This window comes from Poecilia reticulata, linkage group LG12, assembly GCF_000633615.1.
Source record: "Poecilia reticulata strain Guanapo linkage group LG12, Guppy_female_1.0+MT, whole genome shotgun sequence".
Classification (NCBI taxonomy): domain Eukaryota; kingdom Metazoa; phylum Chordata; class Actinopteri; order Cyprinodontiformes; family Poeciliidae; genus Poecilia; species Poecilia reticulata.
This window is the reverse complement of record NC_024342.1, coordinates 5,644,876-5,671,902: the sequence shown is the minus strand read 5'-3', so window position 1 is coordinate 5,671,902 and position 27,027 is coordinate 5,644,876. Positions and strand designations below refer to the sequence as shown.

General features: G+C 38.1%; 1 protein-coding gene across 1 annotated transcript in view; it reads left to right on the top strand.

The window, feature by feature from the left end:
- LOC103473501 (netrin receptor UNC5D-like) overlaps positions 1–27,027 on the top strand; it is a 231,486-nt gene that overhangs the window by 158,070 nt on the left and 46,389 nt on the right. Inside the window, exons 5-8 of the mRNA XM_017307716.1 lie at positions 19,448–19,628; positions 20,439–20,606; positions 23,408–23,572; positions 23,881–23,913. Coding sequence (XP_017163205.1) covers positions 19,448–19,628; positions 20,439–20,606; positions 23,408–23,572; positions 23,881–23,913 — 547 coding nt within the window. The remainder of the gene's footprint in view (positions 1–19,447; positions 19,629–20,438; positions 20,607–23,407; positions 23,573–23,880; positions 23,914–27,027) is intronic.

Below are 27,027 nucleotides of genomic sequence, written 5' to 3'. Positions count from 1 at the left end.
AACAGACACAGCCTGTGATCTGCACAAAAACAAAGCGCCAATCCTACCCTCCAATTTTAAAAACACAACACCCAAAACGGTGAGCTTTTAAATATGCTAACCACAAGGTTATGAATGTTGAAAAGTTGAGGCTTTTGTAAATTCAGGTGAGCTATTGTTCATGTTTGGGATGTTTAGCGTGAAAATGAAGTTTACGTAACGCTTGCCGAGAATTTTCGGTTCTCACTCGTTTAAATCTGAAACTTCTTGTCGTATTCTGCTGCTGACGCACTGATACGTACCAGAGCTATTGTTCATCAGTCAGCGGTGACTTTATTACCAAAGTTAAGTGAGAAGCAATCATAGCAGATGAAAAAAGGCAACAGGTGTGCTGAGGCTGACGACAACGAAGAAAAAAGGTTCAAAGAAAAATTTGGGGTGGTTGATCTATAAAGAAAATTAGTGATCAAAGGAATTATTATGACCTTAAAATCAAAGCAGGTTTTGATCTATGTCACTGTTTTTCTAATTCAAATCCAGTCTGTTTTTCTGTTTCTCTGTATTTAATCAAAAAAGGCAATAAATATCTGTTTGATTAAATAACATGTTCTTAGTTTAAGCTGAAATGTTGAAAGAAAAATGTAAATATTTGGACCTTTTTTTTCTCACCTACAAAAATGCAGTTTTACAATAAAACGTTTATTAGGTTTTCATTAAGGCTAGACTTGTGATTTAGAGGTTAGATTTATTAAATTTGCAAGAACGTGAAAGTCAAAAACTGCAACAAATAATTTTACAAGGGGTTAGGAAATTATAAGAGGGACCTACATTGAAAGAAAACAATTATTATTTTAAAAAAAACTCCTCAATGGTTGTCATGTAGGGTTTTCGAATCAAAATGCAGATAGAGTCTCAGAATACAGATGATGGAACATGAGGAACAAACCAGAGCGACAGCAACTGTAGAATCTAGCAGTGACAGATGGATACCAAGGAGCTTAAATACAGTGGAAATGTGAATATGGCATGGAAAGAATGTAGATTATAATCTAAACTGGGAACTGAGGGAATGGTGGAAAATTGACAATCTGAATGGAAACTGCTAAGGTCTGATAACAAAAAACTAAAACGAAATTCATAGAAAAGACAGGAGAAAGAATTAAACCTCTTAACACAAAGGAATTAACTAAACACCTTAACACAGTAAAATGATTTATTTTCAAACACAACTGAGAAGCAAAACTCAAACAATGTTTTCTGTTATGTGTGAAATCATAAAAAAAGCTGAATGCAAGTCAATTTTTCTCAATCTTTTATTTTACTTAAAGACAAATGCATGATATGCAACATGATATACCCTGTTTTACAGTGTATCTCCTACATGGATTGTAACAATCTCTAAACATGGCTTTCTTTTAACAAAAGATGCTCTACTTTAAAAGAGAAATCTTCCATTCCTTTACTCGAGCTTTGAATCGCTGCAGCCCCTCCAGAGTAACCAATCTTGTCAGTTCATGTTGATGGCCATTTGTTGGGATTGTGACAAAAACAAAGACAGTTACAACAATTCAACCTTGTGTTTTTTTTTCTGAACTTCATTTCATTTCACTGATTAACATTTTTTCCTGGAAAAGTCTCAAAAGAGTTTTTATCCTTAACAATCTCTGTAGGGCGTAAGGTCATCTTATGTTTTCTCAAGATTTTAATGCTTTGTTGCTTTATTAAAACGAAATCCGTCAGAATGCAAGTTATTCAACCCTAGTTTTGCAGCTGCTCTTTGAAGGCAGAGAAGGACATGCCGAGAAAGAGGACCAAAGCCGTGCATGTTTTTGCTCAGAAATTAGCAGAAGAGTTAACCAATTATATTTTAATTAGCAGAGAGTGAAGCCCAAGGCTGTCTTCAGAGACCAGCATTTTTCTTGCATGTATTTAACTCAAAGCGGTTCAGTTAGTGCACAAAGAGCACGCCGAGGATCACATTGGTACATTAAAAACCTATGTTACAGGCAGCACCAAATTTGCCACCTTATTATTTACTGTTATTTATGTAAATCAAATCCACAAAGCATTAAATAGAATGACAGAAAGTTGCCCCAGAAAAATGGAAGTGAACTTGGCAGCAGTACATGCATTAGAGATTATAGCCATGACAATGATGGACAGATGTCCACAAGCTTTCAAACAGTGTTTAACCCGACTGGCAGAAAAATACTGTGTGACATTTTTACAAAATCACAAATACATTCAAAGTCTGCCCTCGCTTAGTTTAGCCAGTTTTTAATTGGATTTCTTATTTTGTTTCCCTGTTTAGTTATTTGACACTCACACTACTGACTTTTGATTCTTGTACCACCGCTGGCTTTATTAAGCGTACATTCAGGCACTAATTGGGTGACGTGCAGGCAGGGGGCTGCTCTTCGTAAAACATACAGCTGCAGCTAGCAATCTGTGTCTGAACATCTGCAAAAATGTGATCCTGTTGTATATTTTTCTCTGTTTTTTTATGAGAATGTAAATTTTGTTAGGAAAAAACACTACCTGGAAAACACAACCAACGGGAAGAGCATGGCTAAAAGTTTGACATGTCAAAGATATGTCACATAGATAAAGATCCTACGGCTGTTGTAAAAGAATATTTTAGTAATTGAGTACCAAGCATCATGCCGGGCTACTTAAGAATGCTTATTGGTCCCCCAAAAAACGATGGAAACACGGAAAGTTCCATGTTATCCTGCTAGCACTTAGCAACAACTCACAGGCGGAAACGAGAACACTGCCCATCACAAATAATGATACGGCCGGAACACGATGTGCTAAATAATGAAACATAATTTAACAAAGCTTTGAGGCAGATAAATTTTCCTCTAGGAATTTTAATAATCGAGGTAGATGAATCATTCAAGGAATCGTTACAGTCCTAAAATATACATCAACTGTGTAGGAGGATGAGATTTGTTCAGGTCCTAGCAAGGTAAACAGTGACTTCATTTAAACAAAAAATGCCCAAAAAATAAAAAATATAAACAGATAATAATGCATCACATATCTGGAAACCTTATTAATTTTATGGGTAAGAAAATTGCATAATTGCATAACATTTTCAGCGATAATGTCCATTTATCACCGTAAGCTAGTCACTACCAAATAACTTCACCTTCAGAACTAGTAGCACAGTAGTTTTTCACATCATTGTGTAATAAAAATATAACTCACTCTGTGATTTTTGAAAAATGTGAAAAACAAATCAAGATTTGCAGGTGCTTAGCTAGTCCACAGAAACCTTTCCAATGAAACTGTGTATAATAAACAAGCATGGTTCCCAGAAATGTAAAATAGCTACAAAGTTCTCAAGAGACAGCACTGACCTTTAACCATAATAACTTATGAACCAATAATGTACGAACAGAGCTGAAAATCAACATGTTTATTCATTAAATATTCTGAACTTTTCTATTTCCTTCGCATTATTAGGTCTGTATTGCGGTTTTACTAAAAGTTTAAAGAGGAAAAAAAGTAAGAGAGGTCTGTAAAGAGCTCTCAAAGGCTCCATAAATATGTAAAAGTGTGTCCATTCTCCCTGCACAACTGTGTATGTGTGTGTGCGTGTGCGTGTGCGTGTGTGTGTGTGTGTTTGTGTCTGATTAATCATTCAGCGTTCACAAATGGAGCATTGGTGTACCACGACTTTCCCCCGTGCATTGTGGTCATCAAATAGGCACTTCCTCATGCATTCATTAATGCGTCTGTGGATAACAAAGAGAATGGTGTTGGTAAATAATGCAGTGACAAATCCAGCAGCCTCCATTAGTCACACCTAGATGGAAATTACTGGCACCCAGAAGCAGAAATGGACTTTTCTCTTTTTGTGACATCAGCCATTGTCAGGAGGTTAAAAGTCGTTTCCGTGGACAGAGCTGTGGAATCTTTCCTCAGTAAGATGCCAAAGCTTAGATTTTAAGGAATCGAGGTCACGATGCGGCGCAATCTGCTGTATTAAACACTGTTTGTGTTCAGAGGCATGTTTATTTTGGTCATGACATTCACTTAAGGCTTTCACGGCCCCCTCCGACTTGCAACACATCCTCTGCGAGCTTTCATACTCCGCACCATCGAAGGAGTCCCGACGCTTAATTTTTTCAGTCGGTTGACAAGACGCAAATGGAATAAGTTTCGACTTTGTGCTTGCCGCTGTCTTAATGCGCGCACCGACCGACTTTGCGGCTCGAAATCCCCTTACGTCTCCTCTCTTTTCAAGTTGTCACAGGCAACGCGAACAGAAAAAGAAGGGGGAAAAAAGTTTATCTGCGTCTGGCTGTAACCAAACCATGCGGGGGTTTGCTGGGCTGCTGCGCGGGATGTTAATGAACACCAGAGAACGCCACATTATTGCTCCCAGCAGTGTTAGAAGCAATAATCTGCACACTACTGTAAGTCAGACCACAGAGAATCGATCATAGCGAAACAGCTTAAGTCTTCTTCACTTTAATAGTGACAAGAGTTTAAACTAGATCCTCTTTTTATAGACAGAGCAATTTTCAGTGTGATTATTTTTTCTCCCCCCTCCCCGCCATCATGTTAAACTTTAACTGGCACTGAGATATACGGACCTCTTGCTCTTTAAAAGATTTTCATTATTGTTTGCTTCTCACACTGTTAGGCTGCTTTCATTCACGTACACCCAGAGGCTTACTTGGGGGGGTCTCGCAAAAGTACGAGTGTCTCTTGCACTTTTAGAATTTTTGTAACATTTGTTAAATCTGCTTATCTGTGTGAAAACATATTCATGTGGAAAATGTGTGGCTTGTTTGGGGATACACCTGGACATTGTTTACAGATCCTACAGCGAAGAATATTGAAGATGAAAGGACGGCTTAAGGGTAGTGGGACAGATAAGGGGTAGTGGATTAGACGGGGTCGTAGCTGGGGCACGGCTGTAATAAAATCAGCTCGGATCTGTTTTACCGCGCTGTAGTTTGGGGGGCAAACAGCATCTATTGTGGAATGTGGGGTGGGACTTCAGTGTGTGTAAAACCGGGCCGTGTTTCTCATTGCGTTAGACACACACCAGGATGCTAGCATGCTGATCTGTCTCTCTTTTTGCTTGGTCGAATAAACTGCAAGATAATCTGGAGGACGGTCTCCACCGCCTTTAAGTTAAACTGTTCTTTCTCCTGCCAGTTCATGTTGCAACCACAATTCCCTGTGTGCTAAACAACCACAGAGTAGAGAAAGAGAAAGAATGCCATCCATCCATCCATCCATCCATCCATCCATCCATCCATCCATCCATCCATCCATCCATCCATCCATCCATCCATCCATCCATCCATCCATCCATCCGTCTTGCAGAGGGATTTTGTTTTACTGGTTTACATGGATATAGAGAAAGCATTTCCCCCACAGACCTTTTCAGGGATATAGGGAAGTTCTCAAGAGCAATCTGTTCATTGTATAAATCCCTTTATGGCCTAAGTTTCAAATCTCCACCTGGATATCTTTGCTTATTTTAATTGTATGCAGTTCTTTATATGTCCTATAAGTAAATATATTTGCCCATTTTTCCATAACAACTGAAACTTTCAATATCTAGCGAATTATTTTTGCTATTTGCTGCCTAGTAAAAGATTGCCCCTCAGATTAATTTCCCTCCCTGCTACGGCGGGAATGAAATTACCGTAAAAACCTGATATTGACTGGAAAGCGCAACGTCTCTCCTTTCAGAAACTGTTGGAAAGTGTGGCAGAATTACAGTACTGCAAGTTTCGTCCAGTACTGCTGGGTTGTCGCCAGCCGTTCAATCTGGAAGGGTTAAATGAAGCCAGAGATGTTTTCTCTACATTCTCAGCATAAGGTTGGCCTTGTATGTATGTGTTGGACTTCACGAAGGCAGAATGACTGTCTCAGATGGGGGTTTGCCTGAAAAATTCACTTATTTTGGTTTTTTCTTTTGGATGGATCATGAGATGGACGGATGGATTGGGGGTTTGTCTGCAGTGGGTAGTGAAGAAGGGGATGAGTCAAAAAGGAAAGCTCTCAATTTACCAGTCAATCTATACTCCAACCCAGCAAACATCCAAAAGGAGGCACCTTTTGAGTCATCTGATCAGGCTTCCTCTAAGGGTGGAGGTGCTCAAAGGTTGTTTGAGCACATCCCACTGGTAGGATGACCTAAGGCAGAGCCAGAACTGTTTTTCTGCAAGTACAGCAATTACAGCTCCTAGTCTTTTGGTGTAAGTCTCCTCAAGCTTGGCAAATCTTCAAATTCTAATTAACTCGAGCTCAGACTGACCAAATTAAAAACATCTGCAAATTTTAAGTTACTCCACAAACATCAATTAGGTTGGACATTTGACTATACATAAATAGGATTTGATCTAAATATTCCGTTGCATTTCTTCACCTGTGGAGTTGTAGTAAGGTGACTGAGTTTTCATAAGTCTTATCCAGCCTCTGAAAGGTTTTCTGCTTGAATTTTCTGTTTTTAGCTCCATTCACCTGCCCTCTGATCAGATTTCTGATGTTTGGTGGAAAAAAAGCGTCATGATGCTCCCACCACCATGCTTCAGTGTGGGTGTTGAGTGTACTTCTTCTGTTTGAACGCAACAGAAACCCTAAACAATGCTCGTTTTTAGAAAATAAGCAGTGTGTACTGAGACATTCTGGATGAATCTGAGCTGCCTCTTCCGGAAGAGCATTACTAGTGTTTTCTCACAAGGGCAGACCCAGTTTATTTTGTACTGTCAGGCTGTTGCGCACACACATCATCTCTCTGTGCTTGTATTTTTCTATTGATAACGTGGGTGGCTCTCCAAGTTTGCCTTAAATGTAGCTGAAAAAACACAAACCTTCCTGACTTAACCTTTAAAAGTTTATTTTGAGTTGTCCTGGCATACTCTGACGTCCTCGTCTTGGCTTACAGGGACAGCAGAGAGAATGACGAATGACAGAAGAGTTTTAAAGCTGCCTACTCTCTGACTAATCATTCCACATAAAACACTTTCGAAATAACTGCAAAGATGACTCCAGTTCACTTACACAAATTGTTAATGTAACAGTTTCAGTCTTTTATGCAGTCCAGGCATAGAAACGCTGCAATTTGTGAATGAGGGCACGTCGATTAGAATATAACCTTCTGAAGATTTGATTTAAAGTACTTCTGCTTCTCAAGGAGTAGGAGAGAAGCAAACAGATGGGAAAACGCAGGCAGAGGGCAAAATGTGAATGATTCATGACGATCTAGCAAATATGCTAATCACCACGTTACATAATCTGCCAACATTTAAGATATCTTCTGAAAACGGAATAAAATGGGATAAGCTTTAACTTGTTTATGTTGGGGAATTTTATATGAAACATTTTATTTGTGTATGCAGAATGAGTTCTGAGCTTCTTCGTGTTCAATGTGAAACTTATCTACTACAGATTCAGATTAACCAAATACTTTTCTAATGTTTGACTAAAAAGCTGTGCCTTAAAGTCTTCCTGTGCTGCTTTTCATCTACAAATTAAAATAGTGGTCATAAACTTCGAATATTCAGAACTATGAGTTCCGCTTATGTTTGTGGCATAAAGAAACAATGTGATAAAGTAGCTAAAAGACACAAGATAACCTAACCAACTAACTAAAGAGCATGTTTTATACTTAGGTCTCCGTTTCACATGCTAAATCTGCTTGTGATACATTTCAATTTTAAATAAAACATTTAAAAATACCACATGAATTGCTCATATAGTTTACACATAACAAAAGTTCATTTAACTTCGCTTGGTACTGAATAAAGTTATATACTCGCCGATTTGGTGATTGAACATCGTGTGTGGGTGGGGGAAACATGTTTCATCCACCACAGCTCATCCGTTACTTCCACAGATTTTGAACATAAAACAACATAAATGCGCTACTTTAGCTTTCCGTTTCAATGAAATAAAAATACTTTACAAATACGTTCTTCTCAGAAAATAAAATACACTTTTTAACTCACCAAGTCCAGTTCTGTAACATATAACACAATCCCGAACGCAGTCAGGTTGAAAAGTGCAGAACGCTCCTTCTCCAAAAATTTAAAAAATGTTTTTAATTGTCGATTTCTTATCTTTTTCTCATTCACAGCACAACTCTTTTAGCTTCTTTGTTCTTTGCTTCTTCTTTGCTCTCTCTGCTTCTTCTAGCACGAGAACATAGCAATCCGGTTGGCTGGAGCTAGTCACATGGGCTACACATCAATGTCACCCTTCAGAATAAGAGTTTTTACTCGCATTTAACTGTTTTAACTGCTGACAAAATAAAGCTGTTTTATGCATATTTTTAACCAAATAAAATATAACATGAAATACAACACTTATGGTGTCTGTAATTATTACTTTTTATATTTTTAACTATTTTAAGACCTATTTATTCTCCTATTTATTTATTTATGTCCTATGTATCTATTTTATAGCTATTTTTATGAAAAGGTTTACATTTAGTGAAGATTATGCTAACCTGGGTTACACTTTTACAAGAAAAGCCAAAAATTACCATTTGTATGCTGTCTGGGTGCGCCATCTTCCAAAAGTTGAGTGAATGTCTACTTAGAATGAAATTTGAGTAGTTGTGGGAGACATATTCCTCCGGTAACTTCAGCGAAAGTGTCTTACAACCATTAGTCCCACATTAAACATCCTAGTATTCGAAACCAAACTTCATTAATCATCACGCCTCCCATCCCAAGTCGTCTGAAGTGCTTAAAATGTAATTATGAGGCGACAAACAAAACACTCCGACATAGAACGCAAAGATAAACCGCAGGCACAAAAATTACACCTTGGATTCTGGAATATGTTGCTGTCAAATTTGGAGGCCTCGTTTGTTTAATGTGAAGACATGACGGTCTTTGTTGGATCGAGGAAAAAAGTCATAGATGACTGAGGTAGAGCAGAGTGCAGACATGAGGGAGGGGAGAGGAAGAGGGTGTGTGTTTAATTGAATCAGATGGTAGAAAAGTCAGCAAATTGCTTTTTAATTGCCTTCATGTTGCTTTCACCTCCCATTTAAATAATTACACATGTAGGTCATTAGAACTCCTTTACTATTTAGACTGTTTTACTGTCCCACTATTCATACCCTGATTAATATACATGAAAAAAATGAGGAATTGTACCTGTAGCTATAACATCTTTTATTTTATGAAAGACTGCTATGGGAAATTCTTTACCTCCAAAGCATTTTGGATTACCTTTGAGTACAATTGTACAAGATTTGTTTTAGTTCGAATTGACAGTAGTGTAGAACAACACTAGAATAAAAACATCCAACTCAGGTAAAAATTAGACACAACAGAAACATACAAAAGTAATTCAAATGATAAACAATACAGTCTAAAAGGTTTTTCTTGTAAATGAGATCCTATATCTCAGAGAGACAATCTGTTTAATTAAAGGTCAAATAAATAAAAATAAAAGAAGAACATTATCCATGTAGTAGAAGTTGCTTTAAAGCTTTCATTGAGACAAAAGACTGAGGAACACAATATTTAAAATGTTTCTCTCTGACTCAGTTCAAACTCTTGCTACAGATATGAGAATTAAAAACGATAACCTCCTCCTGTGCTGCTTTGGAGGATGAAGGCTGTTAGGTACAAATTAATGCATAAATACTAATGTTTTTAATATTCTCATCAACAGTAATCAAGCAAGCACACATCATTCATTGAACACATATATTCAAAGCCCCCATTTTTGTAGTTTAGCTTTCCTATCCACATTGAGGCTTGATCGTTTTCTGAACTATAGGATCAGTAAATCAGTTCAATAAGTGCGGCCTAAACAAATGAAATAAGATAAAAGCAGCTTTTTATTCTAAATAAGCTAAGCTAAATATAAGAACAGGTAGCCTTTTTGAAATTATCAGTTGGTTTTTAAGACCTGAGAGACGCCAGACGTTGGCGTACAGCCACACGACAAAGACAGCAAACCAACAGATTTCACTCACAAACATTCAGATGTCAGGAGCTGAATCTCACAAAACCTCTTGAGGTTAAACATGAGTCCAGAGTAAATGCAATTTATGATTTTATAACAGAGGAAAACAAAACACAAAAAGACGTCTCTTATGTCCACCAGTCTTTCTGCTGTTGTCTTGTCTTCCATGTTTAGGATTCCCCTTTGCTTTCTGATTGGCTACACATTGTTGCCAAGGCAATCTAGCATGTTGAATATCCCCAATTTGAGGTCAGAGTGGTCAGGACATCCCACTAGGTCGCTCTCTGTTCAGCATGCACTGTAGGAATATCTCATAAGATTATCTTTAGAGGCATCATGTTAATCTGGGCATTTTTGATACAGTCTCCAAAGGGAGAGACTGTATCAAAAATCAGCTTCATTATCTTGCTGTGTGAACCAGGCTTAAGGCTTTGGGTCTCCAGCAAGCCACGCTGACAGCCATCACCCACCAATAGAAAGCTGTGGAAAAGTGGTGAATCTTCCTGGAAGTGGTACCATTAATCCTGCTCTCCTGCAGAAAATCCTGAAGGGTGACGTCTGACTATCAGCGGTGGACTTCAGCTCAAGAACACTTGCATTATGCAGCAGGACATTGATCCGGCGCACTCAAGCAAGTCCACCTCTGAACAAAAACACAAAACCAAAGCTTCTGCAGTGGCACGATCAACACCTGCACCGCTTTTGAGATCAATTTTATCTGACTGCAGTCTCTTTGGTCATCCTTTTGTTATGACGCAGTATGGAATTTATTCTGACTTCGGCTTGATCAAAATCGGTGTTTCGATCTGATCCGATGAGATGCGGAAATTCCCCTGTGCGTTGAGATGATACCTTTGCACAGTGCTTCAGGTGGGCCGCTTCTCTCTTTCTCAACATCTTCAAACACCTCGAAGCTGTCGAAAAGAATGGCAGGGGGTAAAAAAAACAAAAGAAAAACTTCTCTGTGTAGTTCACGGAGTCCCTACCCACAGTGAACTCTGTCTCGTTCGGCCGCTAATGAAGACAAAACGTTTTAGGGAAAGTCTGAGATGGATGGACATGATCGTGTTCCATCTTAATTTGACGACGGTTTTTAATGGTCAGCGTCGTGACCTTGACACCTGGCTGGCAGATTTGCCCCTCGAGGCCCGGTCTGCCGGGCGAGGCCAGGCGAGGTGTTGTTCAGCACCCAACCGCTGCTATCTAAGTGGAACAAATTTGCCAATTAAGCAAATCCGTTTCTGTTCCTCCCCAGGCGCGAGGCTTATCAGGCTCATTTGAGTCTGTCCTGTCCCTGCCTTCTCATCAGCATGTGCATCTCTCTATCGCTTTCCCTCATCCCCCCGCCTCTCCCCACCCACCCAGAGGGGAGACTCCAGGTTTGACACAGCATGCATATCCTGCTCTGGGATTATGCTCATCCTGTAGCGAACAAGGAATAGGAGCAGAATGAGAAAGATAGATCAAAGCAAAAGCATGAAACAGAAAAAAAACAAAAACTTTGCAACTAAAAGAAAAAATTATAGATTTAGCTAAGAAAATTGAATTGCAATAAACTCAGCAATCACGGAGAAATTAGATTCAAGATTATTTGGTCAGTTTAATTAAGGAAGACAACAATTGATGTTTATTGGTTTAATTAAACTACATCTTTCTGCTGCCGCTGTCTTCCACGTTTTATCATGGCGCTCAGATGCTTCCTACAAAAGACACAATAGCAATCAAACACTTTCATTATCAGTCCAAGTAGGGCTAATTATAGCTCTAAATGTATTCCTTCTAATAATTATATAATTTCCTCTGACACTGACTTCATTTCAAAAATAGGACTTTAATGAGTAAGCCAATGCTAAAAAAAAACAAAAAACATTTTATCCCTTCGGGTTCCATCGGCGCAAGCTTCCCAGATGCCTATGCGAACACCAACCCGTCCGAAAATGTGCACACATCCGCACCGATTGTGAACAGCCGAACATGAGAACACCACAAATAATTTTCTGAGACACGCAGCATCCTAAACAAGTCAGCAGTATTGCAAAAACAGCGAGTGAATGATCCTTAGTGAAGGACGGATCGATGTGCGGGTGATCAATACTTCTCTCAGACACAGCTCACGGGTTATCAATACCAACTAGATAGATTGATTAGAGAGCAGTCTCTTTAAGTCTGGGTGCAAGATTGGGGCAGATATAAAAAAAAATAAAAATAAACATAAATGATGCATTTTGCCTTCGAGGGTGGCAAGAACGCACTTGTCGCCTCGCTGCCATCATCCTTCAGGCGAGCTGTGTAAACAAAACAATTACATTTCTGGGAATCTGTAAATGTCGCTACTGAATAAAGATGACTTGTGCTGCCTTGCGAAAGTATGCTTACCCCTTGAGCAATTTCACAGTTGGAATTTGATGTGACCGACTGACGCAAATCAGAGAATAGCTTGGTAGTGGAAAGAAAATGATGCATGGTTTTCAAAAAGTGACATGAAAGTTTTGAATGTGTGACGTACATTTATGTTCAACCCTTAAATAAGTCCAGTACACTCAGTACGTTCAGAATCATCTAGTCCGCAAATAAGGAGCGTCTGCGTGGGCATAAATGCAGGTGTTGTTGTGGAAAACTAAAGTAGCATCAGGTTTTCAAGCAATACTCCAAGCTTTAAGCATGTTACTAAATGCCAAGACCTGGACATCTGAATATCTGAAACATCCACATATGGATAGCAAAAACACAAAATATTACCAATTATTTTAGTCTCATTTCTAGTAAAAATCAGTTTGTACACTTGAAATGAGACAAAACTAACTTAAAAGGAACATTTCAGGCCACTGGTAGATTTTTTGACTTGTATCAAGACATTTTCCTATTAAAAATAAAATAATCAGCCTTTTTTATTATTAATGCTAAAGAACTGCTGACTTAAAACAAACTTCTGTGTCTTGGCGAAAGGTTACTTGTAAGTTACTTTTGTCTTATTTTAAAAACTAGAACCTGAACCAGAAATACTTGGTAAGATTCTGTGTTTTTACAGTGCATGAATCACGGTGTCTTTGGAGGAGCAGCAGAGATCCGCAGCCCACTATCTGTTGATAGTTTGACAGATGCCTAATCCAATAAATTACTGCAAAAAGGCAACAGGAAACAGTCAAACAAGGAAGATGTGAAAATGTATCTCCATCTGATCTGACTGAACTTGAGTTGTACATTTTGTACAACTTTGTGTTGGTATGTCATAAAGAAAATACCAATAAATAAAAAAACACTGACAATTGTAGTTATGACAACATGTGAAAAACCTACAGATTTGTGGAAGTTGCCTTAAAATTTTAGATTTTAAATAATGAGCAGACTCTCCAAGCATGAATTGGTGCAGCCAGACCAGAACTTTAGTTTAAGCGACATCTTGGCAAAGTTTGCACTGATCCGTTACTTTTAGTGAGCTGGACAGACAGAGACAGGCAGTGAATGTCTGTATGGTGAAATGACACATGGATTATTAAGGCGGGGGGGAAAAAAGTTGTTCCCTGAGCTTCTTTGAATGCAGTGATGCTTCTGTCATAAAGTGTTTCTTTACTGCTAAGGGTCAAATCCCAGCTGCACCCTAATGTCAGTACATCTCCATTGTAACTTCCCTCCTCTAGTTATAAAAAGTCTACAAACTTTCTCCAGCTTGTAAATCTGGTTCAATAGCTTCAAATAACCTGGTTTCAGACATCAGCATTGGATCATTATATTTAATCAAACTGCTCCGGATGGACAGCTCTGCAACTCTAATAAATTTAAAACATATCCACATTTCTGCAAAAAGTAACTCTCAGTTTGGAGTCTTCACATGCAGATGTCATTGGGCTTCTTCAATTTATTTATGCTTTTAATCTACCAAATCACAAGATGCATTATTTATGTTTTGAGTTTGGGCTTTAAATAGCATTACAGATTATTGTCTTTGAACAATAGCTTTAATTCAGATCAGGTGTAAATGTAGAAAAAAAGATCTATGACACGGTATCCTTGCTATTTGTTTTTGCTTCGTTGTCAGAAATTACAACATGCATATTTTATCGGAGACCATCTTTGACTCTTAAAGAAATTCCTTTGGTGGCATTATCTGCTAAATGTTTAAATGCATTAAATTCGCACACACCCAGGCATTAAATTCAGTTCCTGTCAAGTTCAATTCCAACGTTTTTCCTTGAATATGCGTCTTATCTGACGACAAGAACAAAAGGGTTGGAGGTTAAGCTCCAACGTCTTTTACTCCTCCATCAAGATGAAAAAGATGTGGGGAAATGGTTTTTAGTTTAGCTGCTTTTTACTATAAATGGAAACACATATAATCAAACTTGGTCAAGGCAAAAGATTGTAGATGAACTGTTTCTGTACTTGAAGATGACAAAGTTCCTTTGAAGAGTATTCACACCTCTTAAGCATTTCCTCATGTTATGTTAGAGACACAAACTTCAGTTGGTATTTTATGTGATAGAACCTCCACAAAATGGGTACTTAGATGTGAATTGGAAGGAAAATTATGCAAAAATACATGTAAAATGCAAAAAAAAAAGAAAAGTCCGACCTAAAAAGTGTGTTTTTTCTTTGTATTCAGACCCTCTAAGTCACGTGTCAAACTCGAGGCCTGTGGGCCAAATCCAACCAGCCATAGCGTTTTATGTGGCCTTATAGATTCTAGACTAAACTGCTTAAACATTATGTTATCAATCAAATCAATGGAGTTTTTATCTGTTTGCAGTCAAATTGTATCAATCAGTCTCTCTAGTTTCTTGTGAATTGCTGTGGAAATTTATGCAAAATCAGCAAATCCCTGAAGTTTTTTTGTACTAGATTGCAGATTTTTCTTCAGAATTGACAAAAACGTTCATACTTGTACTAAACAACTGCCTCAGCCTCAGTTGATGTCAAATGATCCATGATCTGTACAGCGAGTAATAAAAAGTCGCACTTGCAGTCATAAATAAGCGCAAATACCACAAATATACTACAAGCAATTGATTTTTATTGCAAAACACTCACAAAAAACATTGCAAAATTCTGGAGGGATTGAAAAGATTTTCAGTATTATTTAATTTCAAGAATTTTTTAATATTTTTAACAGGTTAACGGGTTTTTATCAATACGTTCTGGCACAAACGACCCATTAAGAGCATTTATGATGTGATTTGACCCAGAACAAAAATGAGTTTGACACCCTGCTCTAAGTCAATACTTTGTAGAAGCAAACTACAAACAGGACTTCCTTTGACTGGATTTCAACAACAGCTTTCATCATTTAAAAAAAACGACAACATGAATTATGTCCTCCCACTTCATCATTGAGTTTTGTTTTCTGTTATTCTTTCACACAAAATCTCCCTAGCAGACATGGAAGATGTGGTTTTGCTGTTTTACTTTCTTCACAGGTTCGTGGTCTGATCAGTTTTGGTGAACATGGGTGGAGGACTTAAATATTGATGATATTAAAGGAAACATTGCTTAGAAATAAGGCTGTCTGACAGACCAATTCAACCCACCAATGTTTAGTGCGTGCTGAAAGGTCCGAAGCCAAGTCCTGAAAAAACAAAAAAACTCAAATTAAAGCCACATGATGAAAGACTTCCTCAGCCTTCAAAGTCGAAAAAAAAAAAAAAAAAGAAAGCACCCACTTGTGACAACGTGACTCGTGATTTATCGATTTTCTGACTTCTGTAATTTTTTTCTTATCAAGGGTTTTGGAAAAAAGCAAAGCAATCTCCAAGTTCAGTGGTTCTTGTTAAATTCCTCTGGCAAATGGACGCTCCCTTACACACACACACCCCCACCCCACCAATATACAAACACATTGAGCTCCCAGCGGGGGCGGAGTTTTAATCCCCAAACACACGACCATAAATCATACCCCACTCCTCGTGCTCCGGCTCGTCCCTCTCAATGAACAGCTCATGCTAGTGGCACATTAATAGCAATTTACAGAGCCAGTCATGCGAGGAAGGGAGCATCAACAGAGCGTCTTTTATTTTGTAATTCCTTATTACTTTCACTCAGTGCACGGACAATGAATTGGTAACGGTAGGGCATATGACCTACCTACTACATCACTCACTCCAGGTTGTTGTCAGCAATGTGCTTCCTTTCTTACAAACTACTTATTTTGCAATTACTGCAGAATGAGTTCCATCTCGTCTTGATAAATGTCAGCTATTTCTGGTATTTTCTTTCATTTTTTTATAACCGAGGTTAAAATTGACGTATACAGTGCAGCGGGAAAGTCATTCTCCCCCCCGTCAGATATAATTGTTGTTCTTTTACTTTTTAAACAAAGAAATGTTTCAGCTCATCACATGAACTTTGACGAGGATAGTCAGAGTAAATATGTTTTTATGTTTTAATATTTGGTGGAGCATTAATCATCATCAAGTCATGGTAATTGGGAGCTGAGTTTGACAATTTCACTTATTAGAGGGGAGAAAAAAAACTACTCAAACCACATCTGGAAAACTTCCTGTAATTGTTTAAATGTACCAAAAAATGGAATGTTTCATTCAAATCATTAAAATAACATTCTGTGCCATGATCTTCTAACTACTTCCTGTTGTTTTCTTCTTCATGGTTGTTCCAATGGCAACATCCGGTTGTTGATCATGTGACTCAAACACAAAAAAGGTTTCCATTGCAGTTTTGCAAAATAAACCAATTTTGATATCACCAAATTGAGAAATGCCTCATCCTGGCACCAAAACATTTTTATCAAAAAATTTGGGTTTTTTGGGGGGTTTTTTAAATTGCCATGTCTCCAATAAGTGAACTTGTTTTCTTAATGTCAAAATGCGCAATTATTTGGTCAATGGAAAAATACTACTACTGATGGAAAAAAAAACTCACTTCCAATTATTGCAAACACTTGATGGCAGCCAGACGGTGCAACCTAATAGGTTTAGGGGGCAATTACTTTGTCACTTTGGGTCAGCTTGGTTTAAATAGCTGTTTTTCCCTTTATAAAAGAAACCTAAGAGTAAGAACTGTTTTCTATGTTAAATTTACTCCGGATATATTTGGCTGAAATGAACAATTTGCTTAATTATCTGAAACTTGTGGAATAAATTGACTTTTTCATGACACTGTCAATAAAGTTTAGAGATACATTTGAAGGTGTCATCATAAACAACTCAGAAGAAGAAGGTCCTTGACAAACTTGCTCAGAAATAAGAAGTAAACTGTAAAGTTGCCACACTAAATTAAATAATTGGAGTTAGCTGTTTATTTTTGGCTAAACTTCCCCCGCAGTATAAAGTGTATGATATTTGGTAAGATATGAGTTAAAATGAATAATAAATTAGTCCAACGTTTTACTTTCCTAAATATTCCAGGCAAATATTACTAGCTTGATAAACAGTCTGCATCGCATTAGTAGATAAATGGATAAAAAAACACATAATTCTTTTATGTGGGGGTCATTTTAAAATCTGACGCCAGTGACACTTTCCAAAGAAGAACTGGAAAGTTGACAACAAAATTATAGAAAATTTGTGTAAAACTCGGTGGAACATTAATCAACAAGTCGTGATAATTTGGAGCTGAAAGCACCTTCCAATTAGTCCTTCGGAAAGAGAAAAATAAGGAGGAGGAAGGAGGTTACGCTTCTGTCAAAAGTGAAAATTGATCAAAATTTTAGGAATATTGCCCATCAAAGTAAAATTTAAAACAACTTTTTGAGATTTTGTCAATTTGGCAAGCAAACCCCCCCCCCCCAAAAAAACAGAGGAAATCAGCAGTGAATGGCTGTAATCTCCCAAGTATTGAGCCAATACAGACATCCTGTGGTGAAAATCACTGTGGGTTTCAGAAACACAGCTGAACTTCCGATGCAAAAAATACAAGTTGCAAACGCACCACGCAAAGATTCAAAACACACAAAAGTTGATATTTTAAAGTTGACCAAGGAAGGAAAAAAAACTTCAAAGATTGTAAGTTGAATCTGGTGTTTTAAAACTTGAAATTCTTTTGCATACCATAAATTGTGGGCATACGGGATGAATGTTTATCTAGATGGCACAATTAATGCTGAATGATACCCAGAGCAACATGTGCTTCCATCAAAACGGCCGTCTTTTCCTGACAGGAGCATCTTTGTCTCGCCGAGAAACCTTAATCTGCATGCGTTACAACGGCACAGCTTTGTTTTGGCTCAGCTGGTCTCTTTTTAAAGTTCAGACTCGTCGTCCGCTGAAAACATTTGGTGCTTCATCCAACAAAGTACTCGACAAAGGAGACCCTCCAAGGCAACGGAGCTCAAATCTCGAAGCAAACATCAATAGATGAAGATTTTGCTTTTAACATTGCAGGCAGCAGGTCTCTTCACTTCTCAAAGCTTACAGAAATGATGCAACGCAGTGGTAAACATGCCTATACCACTTATTTTTCTTTCTCTGTCAGTAGCATCATTTGACAGTCTTTTTGAGACTTGGGTATCGTTGCATTCTTGTTTATATTTCATCCTACCAAAGCATTTTCTCCGAGATGTTTTGAAGGCGCATAGTACAGTACAACGGGCTCTACCATTCAAAATTAGCATCTTAACATAATTAACCTTCTAAAGCGTCGTGTAAATTGATATAAATTATAAAAACCGGCCTGTTTTGCATGAGCCACTTGCATCAAGTTGATGGCATAATCACAGTTTCTCTGAGTGAGTTCAGGCTCTGATGCGTCTGCCGAACGTTGACAGATAAACACCATATCATCCTTAACAGCTAAAAATGGTTGTAACTCAGAGTTGTGACCCACTTTTTTGCATGTTTATTGGCACAAAAAAAGATTTGTGAAAGTAAGGAAACTATTTTTATTTTTTTTTTTACTTTGGTCTCGCATTGCCACATTTTCAGATTAGCTGACCTTTAACCTCCCTGTGCTTGGTGGTAACATCATCATCAGTCTTTAAAAAAAAAGTAAGGTATAAAAAAGTGCATTATTTACTTGATAGGGATCTAATAATTGAAGAAGAATTTTGTAAGAAAGTAGACAAAAAAACTCCAAACGTAATCAAAGGTTGAAAATTTGAGTGTGAGATTATGCTGGTGCTGTGAAAACGTAATATAATTTCCCGCTTATTTTTACTCGTCTTATCAGGGGTGCTGTAGTGAGTGCGACTTGGAGCCGTGTGCAGCGGCAGGAAAGAGAGCAGCGCGCTCCAAAATACTAATCAAAATCACACACTTACACAACAGTCTCCCATAATAACATATGATAAAACAAAAGGCGCATGTCGCTCTTATCTCAGCGTAATCCTCCTGAGGAGCCTCACATTAGAAAGTCCCCAGTGTTGCGGCGTTTCATCAGCTCGTGGAAAAAGTTGCTAATACAGGAAGTGCACCTCCTCTGGTACTTGAAGTGTTTTTGTTCAGCTAAAATAAAAATAGCAATCTGATTCTTTTTTTCTCTTTCTTTCTTTCCTTCTTCCTTTCTTCCGTTCTTTCTATCTTTCTTTCTTTCTTTCTTTCTTTCTTTCTTTCTGTCTTTGCAGGTGGAGTGGCTGAAAAACGAGGAACCTCTGAACATTGGCGCCGACGGCATGATCAGTAAGAAGGGTGACCATGAGCTGATCGTCTCGGAGGCCCGTCTCTCTGACTCCGGCAACTACACCTGTGTTGCCAGCAACATTGTGGCCAAGAGACGCAGTGTCACGGCTATGGTTGTAGTCTACGGTAAGATGTGAAAGTAAAGCGCAGTGTTGTAGTGTAGAATAATAAATTATTTGCAATACACGGAATGAAAGCAGCGGTAAATCGGATGTCAAACTCTTATGCTATGGTGTCAAATTGCCTCCTATAGACTGAACAGACACCACTAGAAAGCGATTCTTTTTGGACTCTTGAGTCTTGTGAGCGGTTTATCATCACTGATCAGTCGTGTCGAGCAAGGAGACACTCACAATATTTACAAGAGTCTTATTATCCATGATTGAAAAGCAGCTGCCATGAGGTCAGTGATACTTCACCACTTATTTGTGCCTGTATTAAATACCTTTTTCAGAGCACTTTATGTAGCTACAGGCAGGTAAACAATGTGGCCAATGCAGAGTGAAATTATAATGTCACGCCTGCATCGCGCTTCTTTGACTAAAAGCAAAGCATTGATTAGCGTTTCTGTACCAATTTCACTGACCTCCCGTCTCATGCTCTTATTTATTCAGCGAGAGCATTAAGCTACAGCGGGAACATTTCTGATTCTTTCTCACTATGGCGGCTCACTGAAGACCATCAATTATTAAGTTCCGTAATGCTAATGAAGGACTCTGACAGGCCTACCATTGCCAATGTTAAGTAGTGGAACAATAGTGTTTTGCTTCCTTTTTTTTTTTTTTCTCCTGCGACAGCAAATTAGCAGATTAGTCAAACAGCCTGCGTCAAGTCGGAAAGGTTGTGACTCAGTCAGCGCCGCAGTTGCCGATGTTGTACATGAAACGGGAAATGTCGCATTGACTGCTTCCCGTTTGAATCCCGGTTGCACTCCAGTGAACGGAGGCTGGTCGTCGTGGAGCGACTGGTCGACCTGCAACGTGCGCTGCGGGCGGGGCGTGCAGAAGCGATCGCGGACCTGCACCAACCCGGCACCTCTCAACGGCGGAGCCTTCTGCGAGGGCATGTCGGTGCAGAAGAGCACGTGCAACACCGTGTGTCCAGGTGAGAGAAATGCGCTGCAACATGCGTGGAAAACGCTGCACTCGCATTAAATCACAGATCAGGAATATTAAAATCTTTGGGCAGGTTGGGCTGAATTGGACTGTTTGTCTTACCAGCAGCTTGACGTTCTGCTGGGAATCCTTTGGATTCTCGCATTTATGTGGCTGCCATGCTTCTACAAAAATTACACACCTCGACTTTGTTGCCGAGCAACCTCACAAGTGGATCAGGCAACGCAGCAAAAAAAAAAAAAAAAGAAGTCTCTAAATCTCAAAACTCTCTAGATCCCCATGCGATCAAGCATCTGTGTGATTCACTGGAACAAATCTAATCCTCAGTAGCCACGCCCTGCAGTCCACCGTGGATCCACAAGATCAAATGTTCTCTGGTATCAGTGTCAAATTTTCTCTACAGGGTTTTGACAAAAACAAGAAGGCTTTCATCAGGAGAAAGAATGTGTTAGTTTGCTTTTAGGACTCCAACTTTGACATTTGCCTGGAGTTATTTATCAGCCAACATGATTGAATTAGGCTCAGCTCTTCTGCCCAGGGACGTCTGTAATCAAACAGAACCGAGAAGCAAAAAGTTCCTCGACTGAAAGTTTTCAAAGAAAAGGTAAAAGTCATCAAAATGTCCTAGGTTTTAATATGCTGTTGCCATGTATGCTAATGGTAGATGAGCTTAAAATATAAGAATAAATAGACACAGTAAACAACATTTAAAGCTTGAAAGTGAGGGGTAACCGTTGACTCAAACTGACTATTTACACACAGTAAAAAAGCCAGTGTAGAATTAACATCCAAAAGTGTCTATATGTGTCCAAGTCAGCTGCCAAGTCAACAATACAGAGTGTCACATTAACAATTACAACGGTGCTGGTGTTAAAATATATTACACCAGTGCAGTGTTGATCACAAAACATAATGTGGTGTTAAAAAAGTAAATAATTGACCCACAAGGTGTCAACATCAATCAAATCCAGTGGAAAATATTCAAAACTATACACAGAAATGGAAAGTTAAACTTTTCTTAAACCCATTGCAGTATTATAGACCAATGTTAATTTAACAAAAAAATGGGTGTCAATATTTTAACACTTTCAAAAGTGTTACTTTAACACCCGCTGACTTGAACACATATAGACACTTTTGGGTGTTAATCCAACACCGGCATTTTTACTGTGCAGTAGCATTTTGAGCTATGTTAACATGAAGGTTGAAAGTACTTTTGCTTAAATGTTTCTGGTCGATCCACACTGTTACATTTGTCTGGAGTTGCACCAAATGAGCTTCTCACAGGTGCATCTTAATAAATTAAACTATAACTAAAAGGTTTATTTTTTTCCAAAAAGAAAAATTAAAAAAGCAAGCCTGTATTATAGAAATGCATTACACATAGTGATGTACTTCAACACACTTATTTGTGAGAGGGTGATTATTATACTAATGAGAGTCCAAAATATTTTTTCTTAGAAAATGGCAATGTTATGCTTTGAGAAAAATAATTTGTAATACAAAAAGATTATGTTATGGTAATTTTATGGGCTGCACAATCAAACATTTACTTGCACAAAAAGTCTTTACCAAAGAAACTGTGCAGTGTGTGCTCTATCAAAGCATATAAATCAAACAAATTTGTGGAAGAAAAACATTTGGTAGGGCATCGTGAAGCAAAGAAAAACTGTAAATATTATTTTTAAATGTGTGAAATGTGATGAGTGTATTTCTTCCATGCCTAAAAGAATTAAACAAAATAAAAGTCTTAAACTTATTTATTAAATGCTACTTTTTGGGCTGTGAATTAAACAGCTTACAGTTTTAACACGTCCTTAAAGGCAAGATGGCTTCAATACACTGAAAAGGAGGCCAAGTAACCCAGCATATTTAAATATGTTTATTTTAAACACAAGTCATCAAAGTAAGTTTATTTTAGTTCATTTTAGTTGTTAAAGTTAAACATGAGTAAATAAGGTTAGTTTGACAAACTTTTTTATATCACTTGTGACCAATTAACACAATATTTTTAAGTTGGCACTCCATTCTCGTTTTTCAGTGCAATAAAAGCAAACAAAGAGAAGTACCATCCTACGCAATATGATGGTAGTTTAAAAATCTTTGGACGGCTTCTGACCTGAACTTAATTCGTCTGTGTCTGAAACCGAAAACACAATTAAAATCAACGAACCTGGAAAACACAGTTGACTGGCTGGAACAGCAGAACAGCCGGTTTCAGTCTTAATTTGTGAAAACGAACGAGACGTCTTCCGACTTCTGCAACTAATGCTTCATCTGCTCTGCTGACGCGTTTGAATTAATCCCAAACTGTATGATTTCAACCACTGTACGGCCTGAAGAAAACATCCATCACATTCAATAAAACTGGCTATCAGGGAAGCCAGCGCTCTCACTCTTGGGAGAAATTCTTTCTCATGTCTGGAGACATAAAAAGGGTTCATGAGATCAGCTGGAGGAAGGGAGCTTACAGAACATTTGGAGGCGGGAAGGAGACTTGATTGGATATGGCACAAACAGAGTCTCTGTGCTCCGAGTAGAGAAGACTCCGAAAGCATCTTGACAGGCCGAGGAAGGAGCCGCAGCGGTTACTTTAAAAGTGTTTCCTTTAAAGAATCAAACAACTTTTGAGAGAGTCAACTTGGAGTAGAATCTGTACTCACGAGAGGAAAAACACAGCTTTATTCTTCTGTGCGTTGCGTTTGTGTTTGCTCGTCTGTTCTCCGTCAATTCCTTATGCTAATGATATGTATATATTTTTTCCTTTCCTGCCTGTGTTTTATCGCTCAGTGGACGGAGGCTGGGGGGAGTGGAGCGAGTGGTCTGTGTGTAGTTCCGACTGCGACAGGCATCGCGGCAGAGAGTGCACGGCTCCGGAGCCCAAACACGGAGGACGGCTCTGCGACGGCGCAGCTTCAGCAGCGGAAAACTGCACAGGCGGCCTCTGCACGCAGAGTGGGTAACGTCATCTGCTTAAGAAGTAAAAAAAAAAAAAAAAAAGGCAGTTGGGGATCATTACTGTCTGTAAGCATGATGCTTAAAGACTGTGTCATTATACATTAAATGTTTATCATCTTTGGCAGAGCTGGCTGGATCATGATCATCATTATAATCATGCTCATTACCAACACCCTCATCCGTCTTCATTATTCATCCACTTGACTTACATTAAGCACAGTGTGTTCAGGCAGGGAAGCATGCACAAGCAGCGCCTGAATGAACCGACTGCAAACTCTGAAGTGAATGTGTTTGTCTGCCTGCAGATCGGAAGTTGCTCCATGACGCAAAGCCACAGGGTGAGTTTTTCCTTCATGTCATCCAAACTTTCTAATAAATGTTAAACTTCTAACGTCAACTCCACTACTGACAAAAAATGTCTCTGTCAGATTAGAGTATTTTGATCTGATGTTAATGGATTACTGTCTGAAATTACGTTTTCTTTTAGGTATTTAAAATATAAATAAGGTATAACTCTGACCACTAACTGGTCAGGAAGTTTGATTTTTCCAATATGATTTGTGATATGAAGCAAATATCCATTGACCAGCATTAAGCTTTTTTTATGACTGGAGGTTAATCTGTGACGATGGTCTAAAAGGGCTTAAATAAATACATGAGTGTGTTAATGTAGTTAAATCTTCACCACAAACACACACCTGCATGCAATAAGCGCATCCTTTTAACTGATTCATTTAGAGACTGAAATCATTGAAATTAACATTGTATTGAATTACAAAAGTACTAAGACTACTACTGGTGATGATTGGACTGCTTTCCCTGGTCCTCAGAGGAAATGTTGGAATCACTTATCCACCTTGAAGAGAAACGGCCAATTAACTGGAACATATAGCTAGTAAAGCAAATCAGCCAAATAAACATCAGTTCAGATTGAGCTTTAAAAAATAGATCTAGAAGAGCATTCAAAAAGTTCTTGTTTCTGCTTACGCTCTGTCCTGTTTACTTCTGATGTCAGAACCTGAATCAAGAAATAATATATATACAAAGTTTCAACAACTTCAGGATGCAATAAAAAAAAAAAAAAAACATCACGTTTACCAGTTTTTTTTCCTAAATTGCCAGGACAACAACCCCGTATGGAGGACCTAAACAAACATAATAAAAAATAAAATAATAAATATATTAACAAAAGAATAAATGTATAAATAAAATAATAAATATATATATTGTTAAGAAATAAAAGCACATAAATATATTTTGGAGGACCAAAACTGACATAATCCATCCATTTTCTTTCACCCTTGTCCCTCAGTGGGGTTGGGAGGGTTGCTGGTGCCCATCTCCAGCTAACGTTCCGGGCGAGAGGCGGGGTACACCCTGGACAGGTCGCCAGTCTGTCGCAGGGCAACACAGAGACACACAGCCATGCACACACACACTCACACCTAGGGTCAATTTACACAGACCAATTTAACAGTCATGTTTTTGGACTGTGGGAGGAAACCGGAGTACCTGGAGAAAACCCACGCATCCACAGGGAGAACATGCAAACTCCATGCAGAAAGACCGGGGCCGGGAATCGAACCCAGAACCTTCTTGCTGCAAGGCAACAGTTCTACCAACTGCGCCACTGTGCAGCCCCAAAACTGACATAATAAGAAATAAAAGAATAAATATATAAATAAAAGATTAAATATATAAATAAAGGAATAAATAAAAGCATAAATATATATTTTGATAAGAAATAAAAGCAGAAATATATATTTAGTTTTTCCTTTTCCTTACACGAGTTTCCGTCAAGTAATGTATATATTTTCTTTTTCATTTCCCCTAAAACAAATTTTATCCTGGTAGTTTTAATGTGTTACCAACTGCAGTGACGTTAGTTGTGAGTTGGATATTCCAATGTCTGCAGAGAAAGCAGCGTTTAGCTCTAGGTTGATCCGATTTATGAGCGCTAATGTCGGCCAGCCGTTCTCTCAGTCTGTGGCCTGTAAAGAATGCACCAAGCGAGCTGAACGCCCAACAACGTCTCACGCAGTGACGTTGGTTCCAAAGAGCTATTGGCCAATAGTAGGGAAGCTGGACAACTCTCCTCATTAACATATTGGTGCAGCAGAAATACAGCAAACGGAAAAAGACCAAGCAGAAATACAGCAAGCAGAAAAGGAAGAAGCAAAAAAAAAAAGACTAAGCAAAATATCTATTTTTCTTGACAAAACGCATGTTTAGGGGAAATGAAAAAGAAAATATATACATTACCTAATGGAAACTCATGTGTAAGGAAAAGGAAAAACAAAATATATATTTCTGCTTTTATTTCTTATCAAAATATATATTTACGCTTTTATTTATTCCTTTATTTATATATTTATTCTTTCATGTATATATTTACTATTTTATTTCTTATTATGTCAGTTTTGGTCTTCCAAAAATATATTTATGCTTTTATTTCTTATCAAAATATATTTTTATTCACTTATTCTTTTATTTATATATTTGTTTTATTTTATTTTTTATTACGTTGGTTTTGGTCCTCCATAACCCCGAGCATCACAAGCTAATGATAATTTGTTTTTCTGCATTCACATCCTAGTGAGGCATAACGTTACCAATTTTTCTTATGTGTGAAGAGTTATTATAATACAGACTGCCAGAAGTGCAAATACAAGTCTCATTACTACAAGTCTCTCTTTATTTATAACTCAGGACAATGATTTAAAATTTTCAGGTCAGGGTTGTTCAGAAATGTTTGCTTTTCTCTCTGCTGTAAAAGTTATAGTTCAAATCTGACCCAAAACTTAGTCCACAGAAAAGTCTGAGTGAATTTTATTGACAATAAACAAAATGTAATATTTGATCAGAAGTTTCACACTGGGATCAGCGTTCGGGTCAGCCTCGGTGAAGGAGATAGGTTGGTCTGAACAGGAAGTATTGCACAATCAGGAAATGGAGAGTTATCAGGTAGACTGGAGACTCCAAGTCGATCCTCCTCAGAGTCTTGGACCTCCATCAACTTGAATCCTCTGTGGATTGACAATAGAGGACTGGAGATTGTTCTTTTATCGGGGAATGTTTTGCCTGTGGGACTGTACAGAGGAGCATCGTTTTTAGAGTGCAAATTAGGGCAGGAAAAGGGAAATCTTGACACCCTTGAGGAAGTTTTGGTTCTTTTTTTTCTTTCAATACAACAATACAGCCTGTTGTAGTACTGTTTGGACATTTCCCAGCATAATATTCTTGAGAACCACAGCTTTAACATATTTTCCATGTTGATTTCAGTTATTTTAAATGCTGCATTTAGTAGTTATGTGTAGGTATTTTGTGCAGTTGATAAATTCTTTAAAAAAATATACATCCATACATAACGTCTTTTGACGTGTGCTTTACAATGATGTCAAACAACACTAAATGCTGAGGTGGAGCTATTCTTTGTCTTGTCCCAAATGCTC